General features: G+C 44.7%; 1 protein-coding gene across 1 annotated transcript in view; it reads right to left on the reverse strand.

The window, feature by feature from the left end:
* Positions 1-20,583, reverse strand: part of TFE3 (transcription factor binding to IGHM enhancer 3) — a 65,314-nt gene that overhangs the window by 9,935 nt on the left and 34,796 nt on the right. The window contains exons 5-8 of the mRNA XM_082262823.1: positions 17,847-17,939; positions 14,791-14,908; positions 11,302-11,358; positions 293-368 (exon numbers count right to left, since the gene is read on the reverse strand). Coding sequence (XP_082118949.1) covers positions 293-368; positions 11,302-11,358; positions 14,791-14,908; positions 17,847-17,939 — 344 coding nt within the window. The remainder of the gene's footprint in view (positions 1-292; positions 369-11,301; positions 11,359-14,790; positions 14,909-17,846; positions 17,940-20,583) is intronic.

Here is a 20,583-nt window from a genome sequence, read left to right on the forward strand (position 1 = left end):
CAGAACAAAGCTTTGTGTTGTTTACATACACAAAGCTTTCTCCTATCACTCGCTACGACGATCGTTGGGTCCCTGCCATAAATCATTGGTCGGGAACCGGTGATCAGCATGTGCTGGGGCAGGGGACAGCACAGCCAGGTTGGCACGTGTGCGTCCCCTACCCAGAAGTGCAAATTCACCTTCATATACGTGATTCTGCGCAGCTGGCACTAGTAGTAAAACTACAGTGCGTGGTTGGCATGTAGTTACATTAAAGATCTGGTAATCAGAGACTGACGGTTCTAATACTTACGGGTCACTGGATTTTGGGATGAGGGTCCCAAGCTCTTTAATCCTGTCGTTAATATTAAATCTTCGCCGGCGTTCAACTGCATAAAAACAGATAGGGTCAGATATCTTCTGTACCAAAAACAATAAAACAAAAAGGATACATTAATACATGGCAACCAGTTGCATCAGCTTTTTGCAGCATTTATTCTTTAGGATAATGAATGCTGACTTGTGACTGGTTGCTCTAGGCTCCTAAAAAACCGCACGCCAAAATGTTAAAAAGAATGACATCACATAGGCCCCTTTCACACGGGCGATCCAATCCGCCTGTCAGTTTTTTAGGCGGACCGAATCCAATGCTCCATTTATCCCTATGGGGCAGCAGATGTCAGCGGAGACATCTGATCCTGTCCATGAAATCCGGACGGATGGAAACCCGATTTTCCATCCGTCTGGCGGATGGGATCCGATGAGAACGGACAGGCGGTCCGTTCTCATCCGATCTCCCCATAGAGGACAGCAGGGATCTGACAGCTCCGTCTCTGCACACAGATCGATTCCCCTGCTGAGCAGAACGGACACCTTTCCGTGTGAAAGGACCCATAAGTGACTAATTTTTTGATTCTTGAGAAAAGGGGTAAAAAAAAACTGCGCAAATGGTGTGAAAAAATTAATTAATATAAATAAGTTTATGTATAAATTTGAATATAAAGTGATAAAGTGGGATTTCTCCCACGCTGTCAGCTGCTACACAAACGTGGAATCGTGATAAATAGTGAACAAATGGGGATGTAGCGCTCGACAGAAATATATAAAATAAATACAAACATGTGAACCATATAAACCATATAGGATGATTCGTGCAATAAAGTCTCTGGTGTCCAAAGCAATTAGATAATTGACAGCCAATATGGAAGACACAGACTTGATAGGGTGGTTTCCTTAGCAAAGCCTTCACCTTCATACGATCACCCAGTGGAATAACTATATGAGCCGCTTACCAGATTTAATGGACCCCTTGATTATAGGGGGTCAAATGCGCTGTGTACTCCAGTAAGGAACTCTAATGCATCTTGCTCCCATAAGTAGAGGTCATCACAGCCAGAGTCAGTGCCATAATCAGAAAGCCAAGCCATATGCAGGGATGAAAAAATAGTCTCATGGTGCAGTATCTCTTAGCAATCAAGCATTTATTTAAGACAAATTGCACTTACTAGACAAAAAGCAGATAAAAGCCTTCAATAAAATCGTTTGCTGGGGATGGGAGACGCCGCTCCACGCTGCGCTCCTCAGACCCGGATGTGTATGGTCTCACGTTCCCGACGTTTCGTCAGTCAAGGCTGACATCATCAGGGGATCATGTGACCATACCTTGCTACACATACTTTATGCAGATCAAGTCCGCACCTGCACCAATCACTTCCTTGATGTGTATTCCTGAACCGCCCATGCCACGTGGCTTGTAAGTTCAGCCCCTACATTGTATTAGTCTCTATGGACATGCTGGTTTACTATGCTCCCTTACGGTTGCATATTCGATCTCTCAAACCAATCGATGCTGCATACTTATAGCCGATATGACAAAATGCAACATAGAAAGTGCTATATATTATAATCAGATTCTGGAAGTGGATGCAGGATTGGCTTTTAAAACAGAATTAAATTACAATGGCATAGTGCATATTACACACAAAATAAATAAATATACATCTTTATTATCCTATAATCCTTGGCTTTCTGATTATGGCACTGACTCTGGCTGTGATGACCTCTACTTATGGGAGCAAGATGCATTAGAGTTCCTTACTGGAGTACACAGCGCATTTGACCCCCTATAATCAAGGGGTCCATTAAATCTGGTAAGCGGCTCATATAGTTATTCCACTGGGTGATCGTGTGAAGGTGAAGGCTTTGCTAAGGAAACCACCCTATCAAGTCTGTGTCTTCCATATTGGCTGTCAATTATCTAATTGCTTTGGACACCAGAGACTTTATTGCACGAATCATCCTATATGGTTTATATGGTTCACATGTTTGTATTTATTTTATATATTTCTGTCGAGCGCTACATCCCCATTTGTTCACTAATTTCTTGATTCTATATAGCTTCTGAGTAATGAGACCGCTTTTTCTTCTGTTATTTCCTATATATACTAGTTGCCTGGCTGTCATTTCTATTCTCTTGCTCCACCAAAACAAGTAGATGCAGATATGAATTACTGGCATTGCACATATTTTACATGTATTTGGCCCCATTCACATGGGCGCGTCTGTGAAGCAGAATCCGGGGGCTCTCTTTTTTTGCTGATCCCAACTGAGCAGGCGGAAAACAGATCCATGTCGGCTCCACTTTGCAGAGAGGACACAGCCTGCTCCCCTCTATGGGATGGGGTTTCAATCTGATGCCATCCGATCCGATCAAATGGACAGATGGAGAATAGGACCAACATCCGTCTGTTTTTGGAGGACAGCATCAGATCGGATGGGGGCGGATGTCAGTAAACATGTGTCTGCTGACATCTGCCGCTCCATAGAAGAGACTGAAAGGTCTGATCAGGTCCACCTGAAAAGCTGACAGGCGCACCTGATCGGATCGCTTGCATGTTTGTTGTAGGTCAGTGACGGAGAAGCTCGAATTTTCAGAAGGGTAGCAATGCCTGCCTGCATATTGTATTCATCACACTAACATAGAACAACAGGCTGAACAGTAGAGTTAAGGGCCGTACGCACGATAAGAAAATCAGAAGTAAAATGTCGTCCGACGAACGATTTGCCAATTTTCTCATTTTATTATCGAACGTGAAGACAACGTCCGATTTTCGTTTAATTAGTGCAGTTTTCGTCCGAAATAAAATGATAAGAGCAAGACTAGGCATGCTCAGAAACGAAAGAACACATACAAAACAATTCAACACATGTAGTGGCGTACCTAGAGCATTTGGCACCCGGGGCGGATCCTATATCTTGCTGCCCCCCCCCCCCCCCCTCCAAATTTTAAATGTAAAAACACCCAGAAAAATTTGTAATGTTTTCAAGAATATTAATTGCACAAATTTCACAGCCCCCCATCACAGTGCCCCTTGCAGTCTGCCCCCCGTCTCTCTAATCACAGTTCCCCTTTTGCACTCTTTGCCTCCCCTGCACAGTCCTACCTTCAGCATAAATAGATAGCTAATATTATTAGCAATGTGTTTAAGTTTGAGTAAGAGATTGGAGATATTCAGAGACTGCAGACATGATACAGGAGATGGTCAGAGACTGCAGACATGGTACAGGAGATGGTCAGAGACTACGGACTTGATACAGGAGATGGTCAGAGACTACAGACATGATATAAGAGATGGTCAGAGACTGAGGACATGATACAGGAGATGGTCAGAGACTGCAGACATGATACAGAAGATGGTCAGAGACTGAGGACATGATACAGGAGATGGTCAGAGACTGAGAACATGTTACAAGAGATGGTCAGAGACTGAGGACATAAAACAAGAGATAGTCAGAGACTGCAGACATGATACAGTAGATGGTCAGAGACTGCAGACGTGATACAGGAGATGGTCAGAGACTGCAATCGTGATACAGGAGATGCTCAGAGACTGCAGACATGATACAGGAGATGGTCAGAGACTGCAGACGTGATACAGGAGATGGTCAGAGACTGCAGACATGATACAGGAGATGGTCAGAGACTGCAGACGTGATACAGGAGATGGTCAGAGACTGCAGACATGATACAGGAGATGGTCAGAGACTACAGACATGATACAGTAGATGTTCAGACTGCAGACGTGATACAGGAGATGGTCAGAGACTGCAGACATGATACAGTGGACTGTCAGAGACTACTGACATGATACAGTGGATGGTCAGACTGCAGACATGATACAGGAGATGGTCAGAGACTGCAGACATGATACAGGAGATGGTCAGAGACTGCAGACATGATACAGTAGATGGTCAGAGACTGCAGACATGATACAGGAGATGGTCAGAGACTACAGACATGATACAGTAGATGTTCAGACTGCAGACGTGATACAGGAGATGGTCAGAGACTGCAGACATGATACAGTGGACTGTCAGAGACTACTGACATGATACAGTGGATGGTCAGACTGCAGACATGATACAGGAGATGGTCAGAGACTGCAGACATGATACAGGAGATGGTCAGAGACTGCAGACATGATACAGTAGATGGTCAGAGACTGCAGACGTGATACAGGAGATGGTCAGAGACTGCAGACATGATACAGTAGATGGTCAGAGACTGCAGACATGATACAGGAGATGCTCAGAGACTGCAGACATGATACAGTAGACGGTCAGAGACTACAGACATGATACAGTAGATGGTCAGACTGCAGACGTGATACAGGAGATGGTCAGAGACTGCAGACATGATACAGGAGATGCTCATAGACTGCAGACATGATACAGTAGATGGTCAGAGACTGCAGACGTGATACAGGAGATGGTCAGAGACTGCAGACAGGATACAGGAGATGGTCAGAGACTGCAGACAGGATACAGGAGATGGTCAGAGACTGCAGACATGATACAGGAGATGGTCAGAGACTGCAATCGTGATACAGTAGACGGTCAGAGACTACAGACATGATACAGTAGATGGTCAGACTGCAGACGTGATACAGGAGATGGTCAGAGACTGCAGACATGATACAGGAGATGGTCAGAGACTGCAGACATGATACAGTAGATGGTCAGAGACTGCAGACATGATACAGTAGATGGTCAGAGACTGCAGACATGATACAGTAGATGGTCAGAGACTGCAGACATGATATAAGAGATGGTCACAGACTGCAGACATGATACAGTAGATGGTCAGAGACTGCAGACGTGATACAGGAGATGGTCAGAGACTGCAGACATGATACAGTAGACGGTCAGAGACTACAGACATGATACAGTAGATGGTCAGACTGCAGACGTGATACAGGAGATGGTCAGAGACTGCAGACATGATACAGGAGATGCTCATAGACTGCAGACATGATACAATAGATGGTCAGAGACTGCAGACGTGATACAGGAGATGGTCAGAGACTGCAGACAGGATACAGGAGATGGTCAGAGACTGCAGACATGATACAGTAGATGGTCAGAGACTGCAGACGTGATACAGGAGATGGTCAGAGACTGCAATCGTGATACAGTAGACGGTCAGAGACTACAGACATGATACAGTAGATGGTCAGACTGCAGACGTGATACAGGAGATGGTCAGAGACTGCAGACATGATACAGGAGATGGTCAGAGACTGCAGACATGATACAGGAGATGGTCAGAGACTGCAGACATGATACAGTAGATGGTCAGAGACTGCAGACATGATACAGTAGATGGTCAGAGACTGCAGACATGATACAGGAGATGGTCAGAGACTGCAGACATGATATAAGAGATGGTCACAGACTGCAGACATGATACAGTAGATGGTCAGAGACTGCAGACGTGATACAGGAGATGGTCAGAGACTGCAGACATGATACAGTAGATGGTCAGAGACTGCAGACAGGATACAGTAGATGGTCAGAGACTGCAGACAGGGGACAGTAGATGGTCAGAGACTGCAGACGTGATACAGGAGATGGTCAGAGACTGCAGACATGATACAGGAGATGCTCAGAGACTGCAGACATGATACAGTAGATGGTCAGAGACTGCAGACAGGGGACAGTAGATGGTCAGAGACTGCAGACGTGATACAAGAGATGGTCAGAGACTGCAGACATGATACAGTAAATGGTCAGAGACTGCAGACATGATACAGTAGATGGTCAGAGACTGCAGACAGGGGACAGTAGATGGTCAGAGACTGCAGACGTGATACAGTAGATGGTCAGAGACTGCAGACATGATACAGGAGATGCTCAGAGACTGCAGACATGATACAGTAGATGGTCAGAGACTGCAGACAGGGGACAGTAGATGGTCAGAGACTGCAGACAGGGGACAGTAGATAGTCAGAGACTGCAGACATGATACAGGAGATGGTCAGAGACTGCAGACATGATACAGTAAATGGTCAGAGACTACAGACATGATACAGGAGATGGTCAGAGACTGCAGACATGATACAGTAGATGGTCAGAGACTGCAGACATGATACAGTCGATGGTCAGAGATTGCAGACATGATACAGTAAATGGTCAGAGACTACAGACATGATACAGGAGATGGTCAGAGACTGCAGACATGGTACAGGAGATGGTCAGAGACTACAGACATGGTACAGGAGATGGTCAGAGACTGCAGACATGATACAGGAGATGGTCAGAGACTGCAGACATGATACAGTAGATGGTCAGAGACTGCAGACATGATACAGTAGATGGTCAGAGACTGCAGACAGGGGACAGTAGATGGTCAGAGACTGCAGACGTGATACAGTAGATGGTCAGAGACTGCAGACATGATACAGGAGATGCTCAGAGACTGCAGACATGATACAGTAGATGGTCAGAGACTGCAGACAGGGGACAGTAGATGGTCAGAGACTGCAGACAGGGGACAGTAGATGGTCAGAGACTGCAGACATGATACAGGAGATGGTCTGAGACTGCAGACATGATACAGTAAATGGTCAGAGACTACAGACATGATACAGGAGATGGTCAGAGACTGCAGACATGATACAGTAGATGGTCAGAGACTGCAGACATGATACAGTAGATGGTCAGAGATTGCAGACATGATACAGGAGATGGTCAGAGACTGCAGACATGATACAGGAGATGGTCAGAGACTGCAGACATGGTACAGGAGATGGTCAGAGACTACAGACATGGTACAGGAGATGGTCAGAGACTGCAGACATGATACAGGAGATGGTCAGAGACTGCAGACATGATACAGTGGATGGTCAGAGACTGCAGACATGGTACAGGAGATGGTCAGAGACTGCAGAAATGATACAGGAGATGGTCAGAGACTGCAGACATATTACGGGAGAGGGTCAGAGACTGAGGACATGATAGAAGATAGAAGAGCACTAGGGGGGCCAGAGAGCACTGGTGAAGCAGAGAGCACTGGAGGAGCTGAAGGGCACGGTGGGGGGGGGGGGGCTTGGAGAGAATTAAGAAGGGGTTTGGAAAGCATTGTAGGGGGGTTGGAAGGCGCAGGGGGTAGAGAGCACCGGGGGGGACAGGGAGCACTTGGGGGTGGGCAGGGAAAACCAGGGGGTTGGAGAGCACTGGGGGGGACAGGGAGCATAGGGGGGAAGGGAGATGAAAAGCACTGTGGGGAGCTGAAGAGCATCGGGGGGGGCTAAAGAACAGGGGGGGTCTAGTGCACTGGGGGGGGTTAAGAGCACTGAGGGGGGGATAAGAGCACTGAGGTGGGGGGGATTAGGAGCACTGGAGGGGGGTTAAGAGGACTGGGGAGCCAGCAAAAGAAGTTGTATGGGGCAGCTGCATATAGATGAATTGATCTTTCCCTATTCTTCCTGCAGGAGGGAGAGGAGGTGAATCAGTAATTCAGCAGCTGCAGGAAGAATAGGGAAAGATGAATTCCTCTATATGCAGCTTCCCCATCCCCCTCCTATCCAGCACACACACTTGGGCAATGGGCACGTACTCACCTTCTTCCCGCCGAGGCTCCGCCCCTTCTTCCCGCCAAAGCTACGCCCCCTTCTTCCAACCGAGGCTCCGCCCCCTTCTTCCCACCGAGGTTCCGCCCCGTTATTCCCGCCGCGGCTCCGCCCCCTTATTTCCGCCGCGGCTCTGCCCCCCACTAGCAGCACGGACTGAAGGAGCTGCCACTGCAGCTGTCTTCACACTGCAATACGGGATGTGTCAGAATACGCCAGGCAGGACACCGGCTGACACCCCCCAGTGCCTGGCACCCGGGGCGGGCTGCCCCCCCGCCCCTCCCCATTGGTACGCCACTGAACACATGACATTAATTCTGAAGTTGAATTCTGTCGTATGAGAATTTTCATATGAAAGTAACCTCTTCACTTTCCATATTATACTAGCATGCAAAAAAATAAAAAATAAAAGAAAATTTGCCCGATAATCTGATCGTGTGTACGAGGCTTAAGATAAAATGTTGGATATCTAGTTTTCTTTACACATACATATCTGTGTATGTTACTGACTTTTTCAGTCCATTTTATCTTTTGCTTCCCCATTGATGTACGGTATATGCTGGAGCGTGTTAAAATTGTTTTTGTGGGTAAGTAACTAAAAACACAGACGTTTCCAAGCACGAGCAACACCCAGACTGGCCTGACCTGCTCTGTCAGCATTCCTGTGGCTTAAAGAAGGCAGCTGCAAGCCTAGGGGCCACAGTCTGCCCGCACATGTTCAGCGAAGACTCACTGCAACCATCAAGTCTCATAACACAATGCTTTATTGTCTCTCAACTTGATTTCTTTCTTATCCAGTTCTCACAAGGTGAACTGATGTTTACCAGCGCAACTGGACAGCACCACACAACCAGAAAGCTGGTGTTTAGGCATAGGAAGCATACACTGGGGTTGATTTGCTAAAGGCAAATAGACTGTGTACGAGTAAGAGCAGTTGCACCAGAGCTTAGTAAAGGACTTCCATCATCCAATCATATGCAAGCAAAAATGAATTTTCTTTTCATTTTCCTTGCATGTGATTGGGTATTCTTTGCGAAGTGAAGCTTTAACTCATTTGCTATGCTCTGCAGCAACTGCTCTTGCAGAGTGCAACTGCACTTTGCAAAGTGCACAGTCTATTTTCTTTTAGTAAATCAACCCCATTGTGTTTACTTTAAGTATTATGTTGAGGACTGCAAAAAAAATAAAAAATAAAGGCTCAAAAAGTATTTTTTAGGTTTTTATCAGATAAATACGTGTAGCACCCTCCTAGATAGGTGCTAGGAAAAGCATAGTCTGTTCCATCTACTTATCAGGGGAGCCTGATCAGTAGTTCTGCCTGTTGCATGTGTCCATGTATGATTCATCTGGGCTGAGGGAGTGTCCCCACTGTATCCAATAGAGGAGCCTGTTGGACAGTGGAGGAAACCCAGCCAGTGACATAAAGGCTTTTGTGGCTGTCCCAGTGGGTTGGCACAACAGCGGTGCATCCTGGGATAGGTCATAAAGGCCAGGGGAACATGTGACAGGGCGTCTTTGGGCGGAAAGCCAGGTCCCAGGAGGAGGAAGACGGCTGTCTCTCCTCCTGTTGGTATGGAAGGTGGTCACAGGCGGTCGGCCTAGTGGACCAGAAGTGTGGTGCTGAGCCAGGAGGTCCGGTGGATACTGACAGTGGAGCAAGTGGCAGAGCAACCTGAGGAAAAACAGTGTCCGTGAGTACCAGGGAGCTTGCCAGGGGTCTGATCAGGAAGGGGACCACTCCAGTGAGAGTCAGTGGACAGGAGCTAGCACACACAGCAAGTGAGAAAGGGGGTGCCAAGTTAGGACCCTTAAGATTTAACGCAACAGGATCACATTTACTATCTTCACTTCAGTGGCAGAGTGAAGCAGCAGCCTTGCCGCATTCTACAGATAGAACTATGCATAATGTAGAGGACATCTAAGTTGGAGTATCCCACTCATCCCTTCTCCGATCCAAGTTCCAATAAAAACACACAAAAAAAAAAAAAACAAGTCGCCTGGACTGTTCATTGTCTGAGCCAAGTGTAGAAGTGATACGTTTCTACAGACTGTTGCTATGGTAACCCAGGGGAATCCAATCTCAGCAGCTCTCTAGGGAGTAGTGCTACATATGATATATTACACTTTACATTACACAATATTTTATTTGTTCAATTTCCAGCCAGGAGGTGGAACACTGGGGTACTTTCCATGTTTACCAGGCTAATCCTAAAGCGGAACTAAACTTGCTTTTTTATGTCAGAAAAGAGACTGTGTCTCTTCTATCAAAAATATTTCTCCCTGTCTGTCAGCACTTTTTTTTCTGTAAATGTACCCTGAGCTGCGCGTGCACAGCCCAGTGTACAGTCTCGGCATTATTCTGGTTTGGAATTATGTAATTCTTGTACCCATGGTCATCTGGACCTGGCCAATCAAGGCGCTGAAGATTTAGAATCTGGAGAAGATGGAAACACTGGCGACAGAGGAGAGCGCTGAAATTGCAGAGAAGATCTCTTTGTTGGTAAGTTTGCTCTGCATACTAGCACATTATGGCAAGAAGCTTCTAAAGGCCCAAAATGCATTTGGTCTGGTGGTTTATTTCCACTTTAATAATAATATTCTCTTAAGGGCTCTTTCACACACGGAGTCCGCCAGACGGACTCAGTTTTTCTCAGCAGGGGATCGATCCGCCGGTCCCCGGCTGAGCAGGTGGATGACAGCTGTGTCTCCGCGCTGTGTGCGGAGACGGAGCTGTCAGTTCCCTATTCATCTCTATGGGGGAATCGGATGGGAACGGACCATCTGTCTGTTCTCATCCGATCTGATCCACCAGACGGATGAGAAATAGGGTTTCCATTCATCCGGTTTTGACAGATCGGATCGGATCGGATGTCAGCGGACATGTCTCCGCTGACATCCGATGCCCCATAGGGATGCATGGGGTGTCCGTTCAGATCCGCCAAAAAAACTGACAGGCAGATCTGAACGGAGTCCATGTATGAAGGGGGCCTAAAAAGACTTGTTTACAGAGCTCAAATAGCTGAATCTCGCATTATACACATAGCTAAATGAGTCAGAGGAGTGACTCCCTCCCCCCTTTGCACAGCTTCATACAGATTTTCAATTAGAGGAAGGGAGCGTGAAGGAAAACAACTGTAACCACACTTTAGAAAACCCATAATGTTAGTGCCTCTATACTCCACACCAATCCATCACAGCAGCTCTGCAACCGGAATCACATGCAAATATAACACGCTCAGGTCTCAGGATTGCTAATCAAGCACCAAGAGCTGCATTATAGGAGCTGGGGGAGATGTCTATACTAGACATCCAGAAGCCAGAGTGCCTAAGTGGCTAACGCAGACTAGTGGTGAGAACTTTTTTGGTAGGTACTTCTTGAAGGCCAGTTTGCTTTATCTACAATATCACTTACTTAAGTTATGATTGTCCTTCTTCTGCCGCTCTTTCATCAGTGCTTTTGTGTCATGTTCTGTGTGAAGGAAAATAGAAAATATGAAAATCTGGGTAGTCTAAATTAATTGTTTCCATCTTATAAAGCCCCATAATGCAACTGCATTTACATTTTAGAAATCTACATCCATTTCACTGGAGAACTTACACTGAACAAAATTATAAACGCAACACTTGTTTTGGCCCCCATTTTTCATGAGCTGAACTCAAAGATCTAAGAAAACTGGGATTCATCTGTGAAGAGAACACCTCTCCAAAGTGGCAGACGCAATCGAATGTGAGCATTTGCCCACTCAAGTCGGTTATGACGACGAACTGCAGTCAGGTCGAGACCCTGATGAGGATGATGAGCATGCAGATGAGCTTCCCTGAGACGGTTTCTGACAGTTTGTGCAGAAATTCTTTGGTTATGCAAATCCATTGTTGCAGCAGCTGTCCCGGTGGCTGGTCTCAGACTATCTTGGAGGTGAAGATGTTGGATGTGGAGGTCCTGGGCTGGTGTGGTTACACATGGTCTGTGGTTGTGAGGCCGGTTGGATGTACTGCCAAATTCTCTGAAACGCCTTTGGAGACGGCTTATGGTAGAGAAATGAACATTCAATTCACGGGCAACAGCTCTGGTGGACATTACCACGATCAGCATGACAATTGCACGCTCCCTCAAAACTTGCGACATCTGTCGCATTGTGCTGTGTGATAAAACTGCACATTTTAGGGTCCTTTTACTCGGAACGGAGTCCGTTCTGCTCAGCGGGTGATCGAACCGCCGATCCCCACTGAGCAGGCAGATGACAGTTCCGTCTCTGCTCTGTGTGAAGAGATGGAGCTGTCAGATCCCCGCTGTCCTCTATGGGGAGATTTGATGAGAACAGACCGCCTGTCCGTTCTCATCCGATCCCATCCTTCAGACGGATGGAAAATAGGGTTTCCATCCATCCTGATTTCACGGACAAGATCGGAATCAGATAGCAGCAGGTGTCAGCAGAGGTGTCTCCGCTGACATCTGCTGTCTCATAGGGATGTATGGAGCATCCTTTCCGATCCGCCTGAAAAACTGACAGGCAGATCGGATCGCCCGTGTGAAAGGGGCCTTAGAGTGACCCTTTATTGTGACCAGACTAATGGGCCATACACACTATAAGATTTTCTGAAGACTTTTTCCTTTAGATTTACCAAAACCATATAATATGAGGTCAAACCTAAACACTTTCAATTTGTATGCAATCTGGCAGGCCTTTGCACTACATAGAAAAGGTAAATCTGAAGGAAAAAGTCTTCAGAAAATCTTATAGTGTGTATGGCCCTTTAGGCACACCTGTGCAATAATCATGCTGTCTAATAAGCATCTTGATATGCCACACCTGTGAGGTGGATGGATTATCTCGGCAAAGGAGAAGTGCTCACTAGCACAGATTTAGACAGATTTGTGAACAATATTTGAGAGAAATTGGCCTTTTGTGTACATACAAAAAGTCTTAGATCTTTGAGTTTAGCTCATGAAAAATGGGGGCAAAAACAAAAGTGTTGAATTTATAATTTTATTCAGTGTATATAAGAAGTGCCTATGTCTAAGGCCTCATGCACACTGCAGCTCATAAAAGCTGCTTATACAGGTGTTTGAGCTTTTTTTTCTGTCTACAAACTCCCCTCTATGTTAACCTATGTGTTCATGCACATTATAGGCTTTTTTCAGTTTACTGGAAGAGGAGTTTACAGGCAAAAAAAAAAAGCATTACTTGTGCATTCAGGAGAGAAGCTTCTGAGCATATAAAATGCTGGTGTAACTAAAGGCAAACATTTTTATTTTTTTTGGATAGACTGGAGAAGGAATAGTTACATAGTAGTTTGAGGTTGAATAAAGACGATAGTCCATCCAGTTCAACCTGTGTAGGTGTGTGTGGTCATAATCATCTCTATAGTCTATCCTCTACCAAGACTCCCAGATCTTTCTCCATTTTTGATTTCCCCAAAGGTTCCCCCCTAAAGTGTATTGTGCTTTTATGTTTTGGCAAAACCTTACACTTCTCCACATTAAACCTCATTTGCCATGTCGTTGCCCACTCTGTTATTTTGTCCAGGTCATTCTGTAGGATATCTGCTTCATGCTGTGCAGTTATTGACCTGCCCAATTATGTGTCATCTGCAAAAACTGATATAGAACTAATGATCCCGTCCTCAATGCTGTTAATTAATAAATTGAACAAGGTTGGTCCCAGGACTGAGCCTTGGGGGACCCCACTTACCACCCCAGACCAGTCTGAGTATGCGCTATTACCACCCTTTGGGCACGCCCTTTTAGCCAGTTCCGTATCCAAGAGCAAACCTTGTGGTCGATGCCTGCCGACCCTATTTTATAGATTAAGCGCTTGTGGGGAACTTTATCAAACGCCTTAGCAAAATCCAGGTACACCACATCCACTGGTCTCCCCCTATCTAGCTCACAGCTCACCTCCTCGTAGAATGTTAACAGATTGGTTTGACAAGAACGCCCATTTGTAAATCCGTGCTGATTACTGCTGATGATGTTGTTGTCTTTAGCAAACTCTACAATATAGTCCCTTATCATCCCCTCCAGAAGTTTACATACTATCGATGTCAGGCTGACCGCCTATAATTTAATGGGACATGCCCCCTGTCTATTTGTTCTGTTACTGTATCTGTACCATTACCATTGAAAAAAAAAAAATCGCAACTTTTGGGTTGTCCCCAGAAAAGTAATAGAGGGTAAATCTTCCAATGAGGACACTAGTTCTGGTGACCTGGGGGTCCCCAATGAATTCCCTTAATTTGGAGGGATTTCCTTTCACTTCCTGTTTGGTTACGGGACAGGAAAGTGGTAGGAAATCTCTGCAATGGGACAGAGGTGGTGAAAATAAATCTGACAGGGGTATAACCCTCTCTTACTCTATCAAAATGAAAAAAAAAAAGTTTTGCCTATAGTTCTACTTTAATCATCTTGACTTGAGTTCTTTAAATCAATTGGTGCCATATTATGTTATCTTGCTTAAGAAAAATGCAAATGTGTCCAAATTATTGCATTGTAATATATTTTATGAAATAAATAAATGCTACGAATTAACAAGATGTAATAGGAATGGCACAGCAGGCAAATATATGTATTGTTTTTACAGTCTCAAAACCCAACTCACCATGCTTCATCCATTCTCCTCTCACGAATGAATTAGATATTCTAAACTCATAAATGAATTTCTTTGGTGATTTATTAAAGGTCTGTGAAAGATCACAGACCTGTGGTTAGCGGAGGCAATAAAAATGCTTATTGCCACTATTTGTGCGACAAGTTGAATATTATGTAGGAGGAATGTAAACAAACGACGGACACCTTTTTCAATTGTAGCAGGAGAAGCCACTCATTGGATAATGTTATGCAGTACAGTATATTGTCCGAAGACCCACTTATATGGGGTAAAATGTCTTCAATATAATCTACCTGAATACTCTTTTTTAATGTTTGTCAGGTCGGCTGGACAGGAGTTGCTAACAGTGATACCGGGAGCGGACATTCCTGGAGCGCAGAACATATCAAGGAGGTTTCCTGATCCTGGAAGCTGGGAAGACATTAAGTTTATTAGAGCAATACCCTATAAAAAATAAAATCTAACTTATTCAAAGAAGATGCATTATTCAGTAACATTAAATTGCACCTGCACCTGGACATTCATTTATTCACATATTCTTAAGCCTTACAATAGATTTTAAACCAGCCATCCCTGACCTCTCTAGTAGCAGGTAATGTGAAGTAATTTGTTCTCAAAAATCTTTAACGATCACAACATGGACCATTCATTTTATCAGTTCAGTCACGTTTTTTTGTCATCGGTTTTTTTCAGTCAACATCAGTTTCACATTAGTTTTTCATCCGTTGTCATCAGTTTTTCACATATGCTTTCTGCCCAGCGGACTCCATTTTCCCCAGCGGGGATCGATCCGCCAAGCAGGCGGATGACAGCTCCATCTCTGCTTATTTTGCAGAGACAGAACTATCAGATCCCCACTCTCCTCTATGGGGAGATCGGATGAAAACTGAATGCCTGTCCGTTTTCATCCGATCCATCCGATCTGATCCTCCACATGGATGGAAAATAGGGTTTCCATCCGTCTGGATTTCATGGACAGGATCGGATCGGATAGCAGCGGACATGTCACCGCTGACATCCGCTGCTCTATAGGGGTGCATAGAGCATCCGATCAGGTCTGCCTGAAAAACTGAAAGGTGGACCTGATCGGAAAGCCTGTGTGAAAGGGGCCTAAAGCACACTAGCCATTAGGGCAGTACACTGGCCAGATCAGTGTATTTCTGTGGGGAGGAAGCCTGTACAAATCAATGACAGGCTGGACTATACATAACTGTCTGCAGCTGTTCACATGCAAATCACACACTGAGCGATCACATGTGGTTATGGACGAATGGATGTGAACTCTGTGTCCAGGGGTGCACATCTGTCCCTAACCACAAGTAATCGCTTCATGTGTGATTACATGCAAACAACTGTGGACAGCCATGAACAGTGTCAGCATGTCTAATATAACACAATATTGGGTGAATTGTATAACAAATTCCAGTAGCGCAGGGATGGTGGCACCCACTCATCATCACTTAAACCTAAAATCACTATATTTAGCAATGGACAAACAGTAATCTGGTAAACAATAACCCAATTTAGCATGAATATAAATAATGCAGGGGTGGTGGAAAACTCATCACCAACATAGTCCATACGCATAAATAGAGCATGAGCTTATATGTAACCTTTAAAACACAGAAACCCACAAAGTTCATAAAAAGTCTATTAAAATAACATATATGAGCAATATATACAAAGAGTTTTGTCTGATGTGAAATTTCAGGTCACCCCTCTCCACCACCAGCGTGCCAGGGAAAAATCTGAAATGCACACTCACCAAAAGGCGTTGCTTACCCACTCTCGTGGTTAAGCTAGAAGGCATAAATCACAGAAAATCACCCAAGAATACACCTCAGTAGGTATAGGCAGAGGCGCAGCACTCCGGAACAAAGCATGGAGAGGTCTGTCATTTTTAACATAGGTACTCTTCAACTGTGGGGGACTGAATACAGCTCTCTGGTCTTGACCATTGTGGAGAGGTTAGAGTCTCAATGACCTCTCCACAATGGTCAAGACCAGAGAGCTGTATTCAGTCCCCCACAGTTGAAGAGTACCTATGATAAAAATGACAGACCTCTCCATGCTTTGTTCCGGAATGCTGCGCCTCTGCCTATACCTACTGAGGTGTATTCATGGGTGATTTCCTGTGATTTATGCCTTCTAGCTTAACCACGAGAGTGGGTAAGCAACGCCTTTTGGCGAGTGTGCATTTCAGATTTTTCCCTGGCACGCTGGTGGTGGAGAGGGGTGACCTGAAATTTCACATCAGACAAAACTCTTTGTATATATTGCTCATATATGTTATTTTAATGGACTTTTTATGAACTTTGTGGGTTTCTGTGTTTTAAAGGTTACACATAAGCTCATGCTCTATTTATGCGTATGGACTATGTTGGGGATGAGTTTTCCACCACCCCTGCATTATTTATATTCATGCTAAATGGGGTTATTGTTTACCAGATTACTGTTTGTCCATTGCTAAATATAGTGATTTTCGGTTTAAGTGGTGGTGAGTGAGTGCCACCATCCCTGCGCTACTGGAATTTGTTATACAATTCATCCAATATTGTGTTATATCAGATTCCTATTTATACATATTCTGTTTGCCAAGTAGCAGCATAGTGTTTCAGATTTTTTTCTCCTAAGCGCATAGGGTTACTCAACATTTTTCTACTTAAAGAGATATTGTGGGTATCTGTTTTATAAGTGTCAGCTTGTCATAGATTTGTAGATGCTTACTTTCTGTGGCTGATCAGGATCACCTGGCTGTAACTGCCACAGAAACACTATTTTACCTAAAGTATTGGGACACCTGCCTTTACACGCACATTAAGTTTAAATGCATCCCAGTCTTAGTCCGTAGGGTTCAATATTGAGTTGGCCCACCCTTTGCAGCTATAACCGCTTCAACTCTTCTGGGAAGGCTGTCCACAAGGTTTAGGAGTGTGTCTATGGGAATGTTTGACCATTCTTCAGAAGCGCATTTGTGAGGTCAGGCACTGATGTGTAGGAGAAGGCCTGGCTCGCAGTCTCCGCTCTTATTCATTTTCAAAGGTGTTCTATCAGGATGAGGTCAGGACTCTGTGCAGGCCAATCAAGTTCCTCGACCCCAAACTCACTCATCCATGTCTTTATGGACCTTGCCTTGTGCACTGGTTCAAATCATTTGGTGGAGGGGGGATTATGAACCTAAACGTCCCTCTGGTGGAACTGAAGGACATGACCAAAAACCACAAAAGACAGCCAGAAGAAAACAGTGTAATTATGAAAAAGTTGCAAGACAGCTTGTAAAATCCAGTAGTTTATAAAGTTGAAGATAAATAATGGTAAAGTTACGTGTTAAAGTGTATCAGTCACTTACTGTGCTAGGTAGGTTCGCACTGTCCACATATCCCATCATTTCATCATTGTAGCTGGATTCCAAACTTATGATCTCATCGATGACATCACTAATCTAAAAGGATGAATAAAAACCGTCTAAGGAGAAAAATATAGGTTCACTTTAAGGACCAATACATTTCAAACCGTAAAGTTACCGTATGTGAAACAGCTACAAATAACATTCAAAATGGTAGTGAGGGAACAATAAGTACTTTATGTTCCCTACATGGTGGCAAGGTCTTCATATTGGAGCCCACTGCGGTACAGGGCCTGCCAAGAGACTGAACCTGGGGTCATGGTATGCAAGGCCTTGCTAAGTAAAGTACTGTGGCTTCCCTGTACGCTTAAAGGCGAGAGTTTGCTGAGTAAAGATGTGAGATAAGCTGGTGGAGTTAAGTACATACTGAATATTACTTTCTCAGAATGTTATAGCATCATGTTTTGGGACAGGTAGGAAGAAACTATGTCACCAGCTGAAGAAAGGAAGAGAAGACGCAGTCCTTCTGCAAGGGTGTGATGCTGTAAGTGCATTGGGGGCTTCTGGCCTGAAAGTTTAAGGGCTCTTTCGCACACTGTGTCCGTCGGACGGACTCCGTTTTTCCTCAGCGGGGGATAGATCCGCCGATCCCCCTCTGAGCAGGAGGATGACAGCTGTGTCAGTTCCCCATGCATCATTATGGGGGAAATCGGATGGGAACGGACCGTCGGTCCGTTCTCATCCGATCCCCTGGACGGATGGAAAATAGGGTTTCCATCCATTCATATTTAACGGATCGGATGTCAGCGGACATGTCTCCGCTGACATCCGATGCCACATAGGGATGCATGGGGGGACCGTTCAGATCCGCCAAAAAAACGAACAGGCAGATCTGAACGGTCCGCCTGTGTGAAAGGGGCCTTTGGTCATCTAAATAAACTGTCAAATGTGAAATAAATTAGGTTTACTACTCCAGAGATGCCCATAGGTGTTGAGTTTCTGGGGCCACTTGTGCCCACCCTAAACGCACCTATAGGGTATACCCAACCAAGTTTTTTTTTCTTCGTTTTGGGATAGAATAGAGAAGGGTTAGAACCTCACTTCCAGTCTAGTAAAACTGTAATTTATGTCTAGTAGCTCTTTAAGACCAGGATCACACTAGTGCGATTTCTGATGCGACTTGAGTCGCACAGAATAGCATGACAATGGAAATGACATTGCCTGTTCAAATCATTGCAGTGCAGCTGCGGCAGGACTTTGGAGAAGAGTCCTATGCTACTTTGGTGTGACACAGTGTGATTGTGTAGTTCATAGACCTAAATTGAAACGCATCAGAACATGCGTTTTTATGGCGCTTTGCCCAAAGTAGTAGTAGTAGCAGAAAATTGTATCCAAACACACCACCAAAAACGCATGACAACCACACAGAATTTACAGAAAAACAAAATGGACAGCACTTGCACCGCAAAATCACATCTAAAACTGCTTTGAAAACTAATCATGCTTACCAGGCCCAAAATAAAAAAATTCTAAAAATGACAATGACCCAGCATTGAACATGTATGATTCTCAGGACATCTTTAACATATCTGCTCGGAATTACTTTCTGAAAATATGCCGCAGTTTTGCCATGAGGCTGTTTAGTTTTGGTTCCTTCCTCATTCCTGTGCTTGTATACTGAGGCATGTACTGTCTATGCTGCAGGACACAAGACAGGAATGAGGAAAGAATCAAAACTAAACAGCCTCATGGCGAAACTGCGGCATATTTTCGGAAAGTATTCCGAGCAGATATGTTGACTATGCCCTGAGAATCCTCTCTATGTGTATTTAAACTTTCACACAGTTGAAAAAGGTTAAGCAAAAGCAAACCTGAGAGGGAAAGGTATTATTTAGTGACCCTTCCATGCCATTCTTTTAAAGTTCCGCTCCAGCCAAAACATTTATTTACATTTCGGATCGATTGGAGAAGGGTTAGTACATCTGTCTGGTTTTTATCGCTCCCTGTGCCTTCTGGTCCCACTGACACCCTACATTTTTTGTCCTCGTTTTACAAGGACAGGAGGTGAGGGAAAATGTTCTCAGTAAGGACACAGACAGCAATAACAACATAAAGATGAAGTTTAATCTGTCTATATTTCTCCTTTTTATTCTCTTCTCTGTTATCCACTTGCAAGTGAAATTTTTAAACAAAACCTGTTTTCATCTCTATGCTTCTCTATGCAAAGCTGGCAGATCATGGCTGCTGGGAGGAGCAGGTAAGGTGCTGCACCATGTCTTGGTACTCAACGCAAGCACTGATGCAGCAGTGGGCTGGCTTTAGGAAGGCATTTTTCAAAATATCAAATGCACTGATGGGTGGATGTCAGTCTGGGGGGGTTCTAGGCAGGCACATTTGCATGCAGACTGCCATAAGGTAACGTCCAAATGCTAAGCCTCAATGACTGAAAGATCTGAAATCCAATTAATAAAAAAGGTGTGGGCTAGGGACAGTCAGGCTGAGGAGGAAAGCGCTAGATGATGCTGGATGACCTCCAGCCAGGAAATGAGGTGGGCTCCATCTGACTTCAGCTTCTAAAGCACACTGTGGGAAGCTCAGAGTGTGCAGTGAAATCAGAATAAGCAATACCAGTAGAGAAGAGGAGCCTGTACAACTGTGCAAGGCTGAAGGTAATGCTAGAGTTCAGTTTTAACAGGGATCCTGATTCTTACTCAAAAATGTAGAAAAATTGGAGTTTAGC

The sequence above is a fragment of the Pelophylax lessonae genome, assembly GCF_965119305.1.
Source record: "Pelophylax lessonae genome assembly, chromosome: 7".
Taxonomy (NCBI): domain Eukaryota; kingdom Metazoa; phylum Chordata; class Amphibia; order Anura; family Ranidae; genus Pelophylax; species Pelophylax lessonae.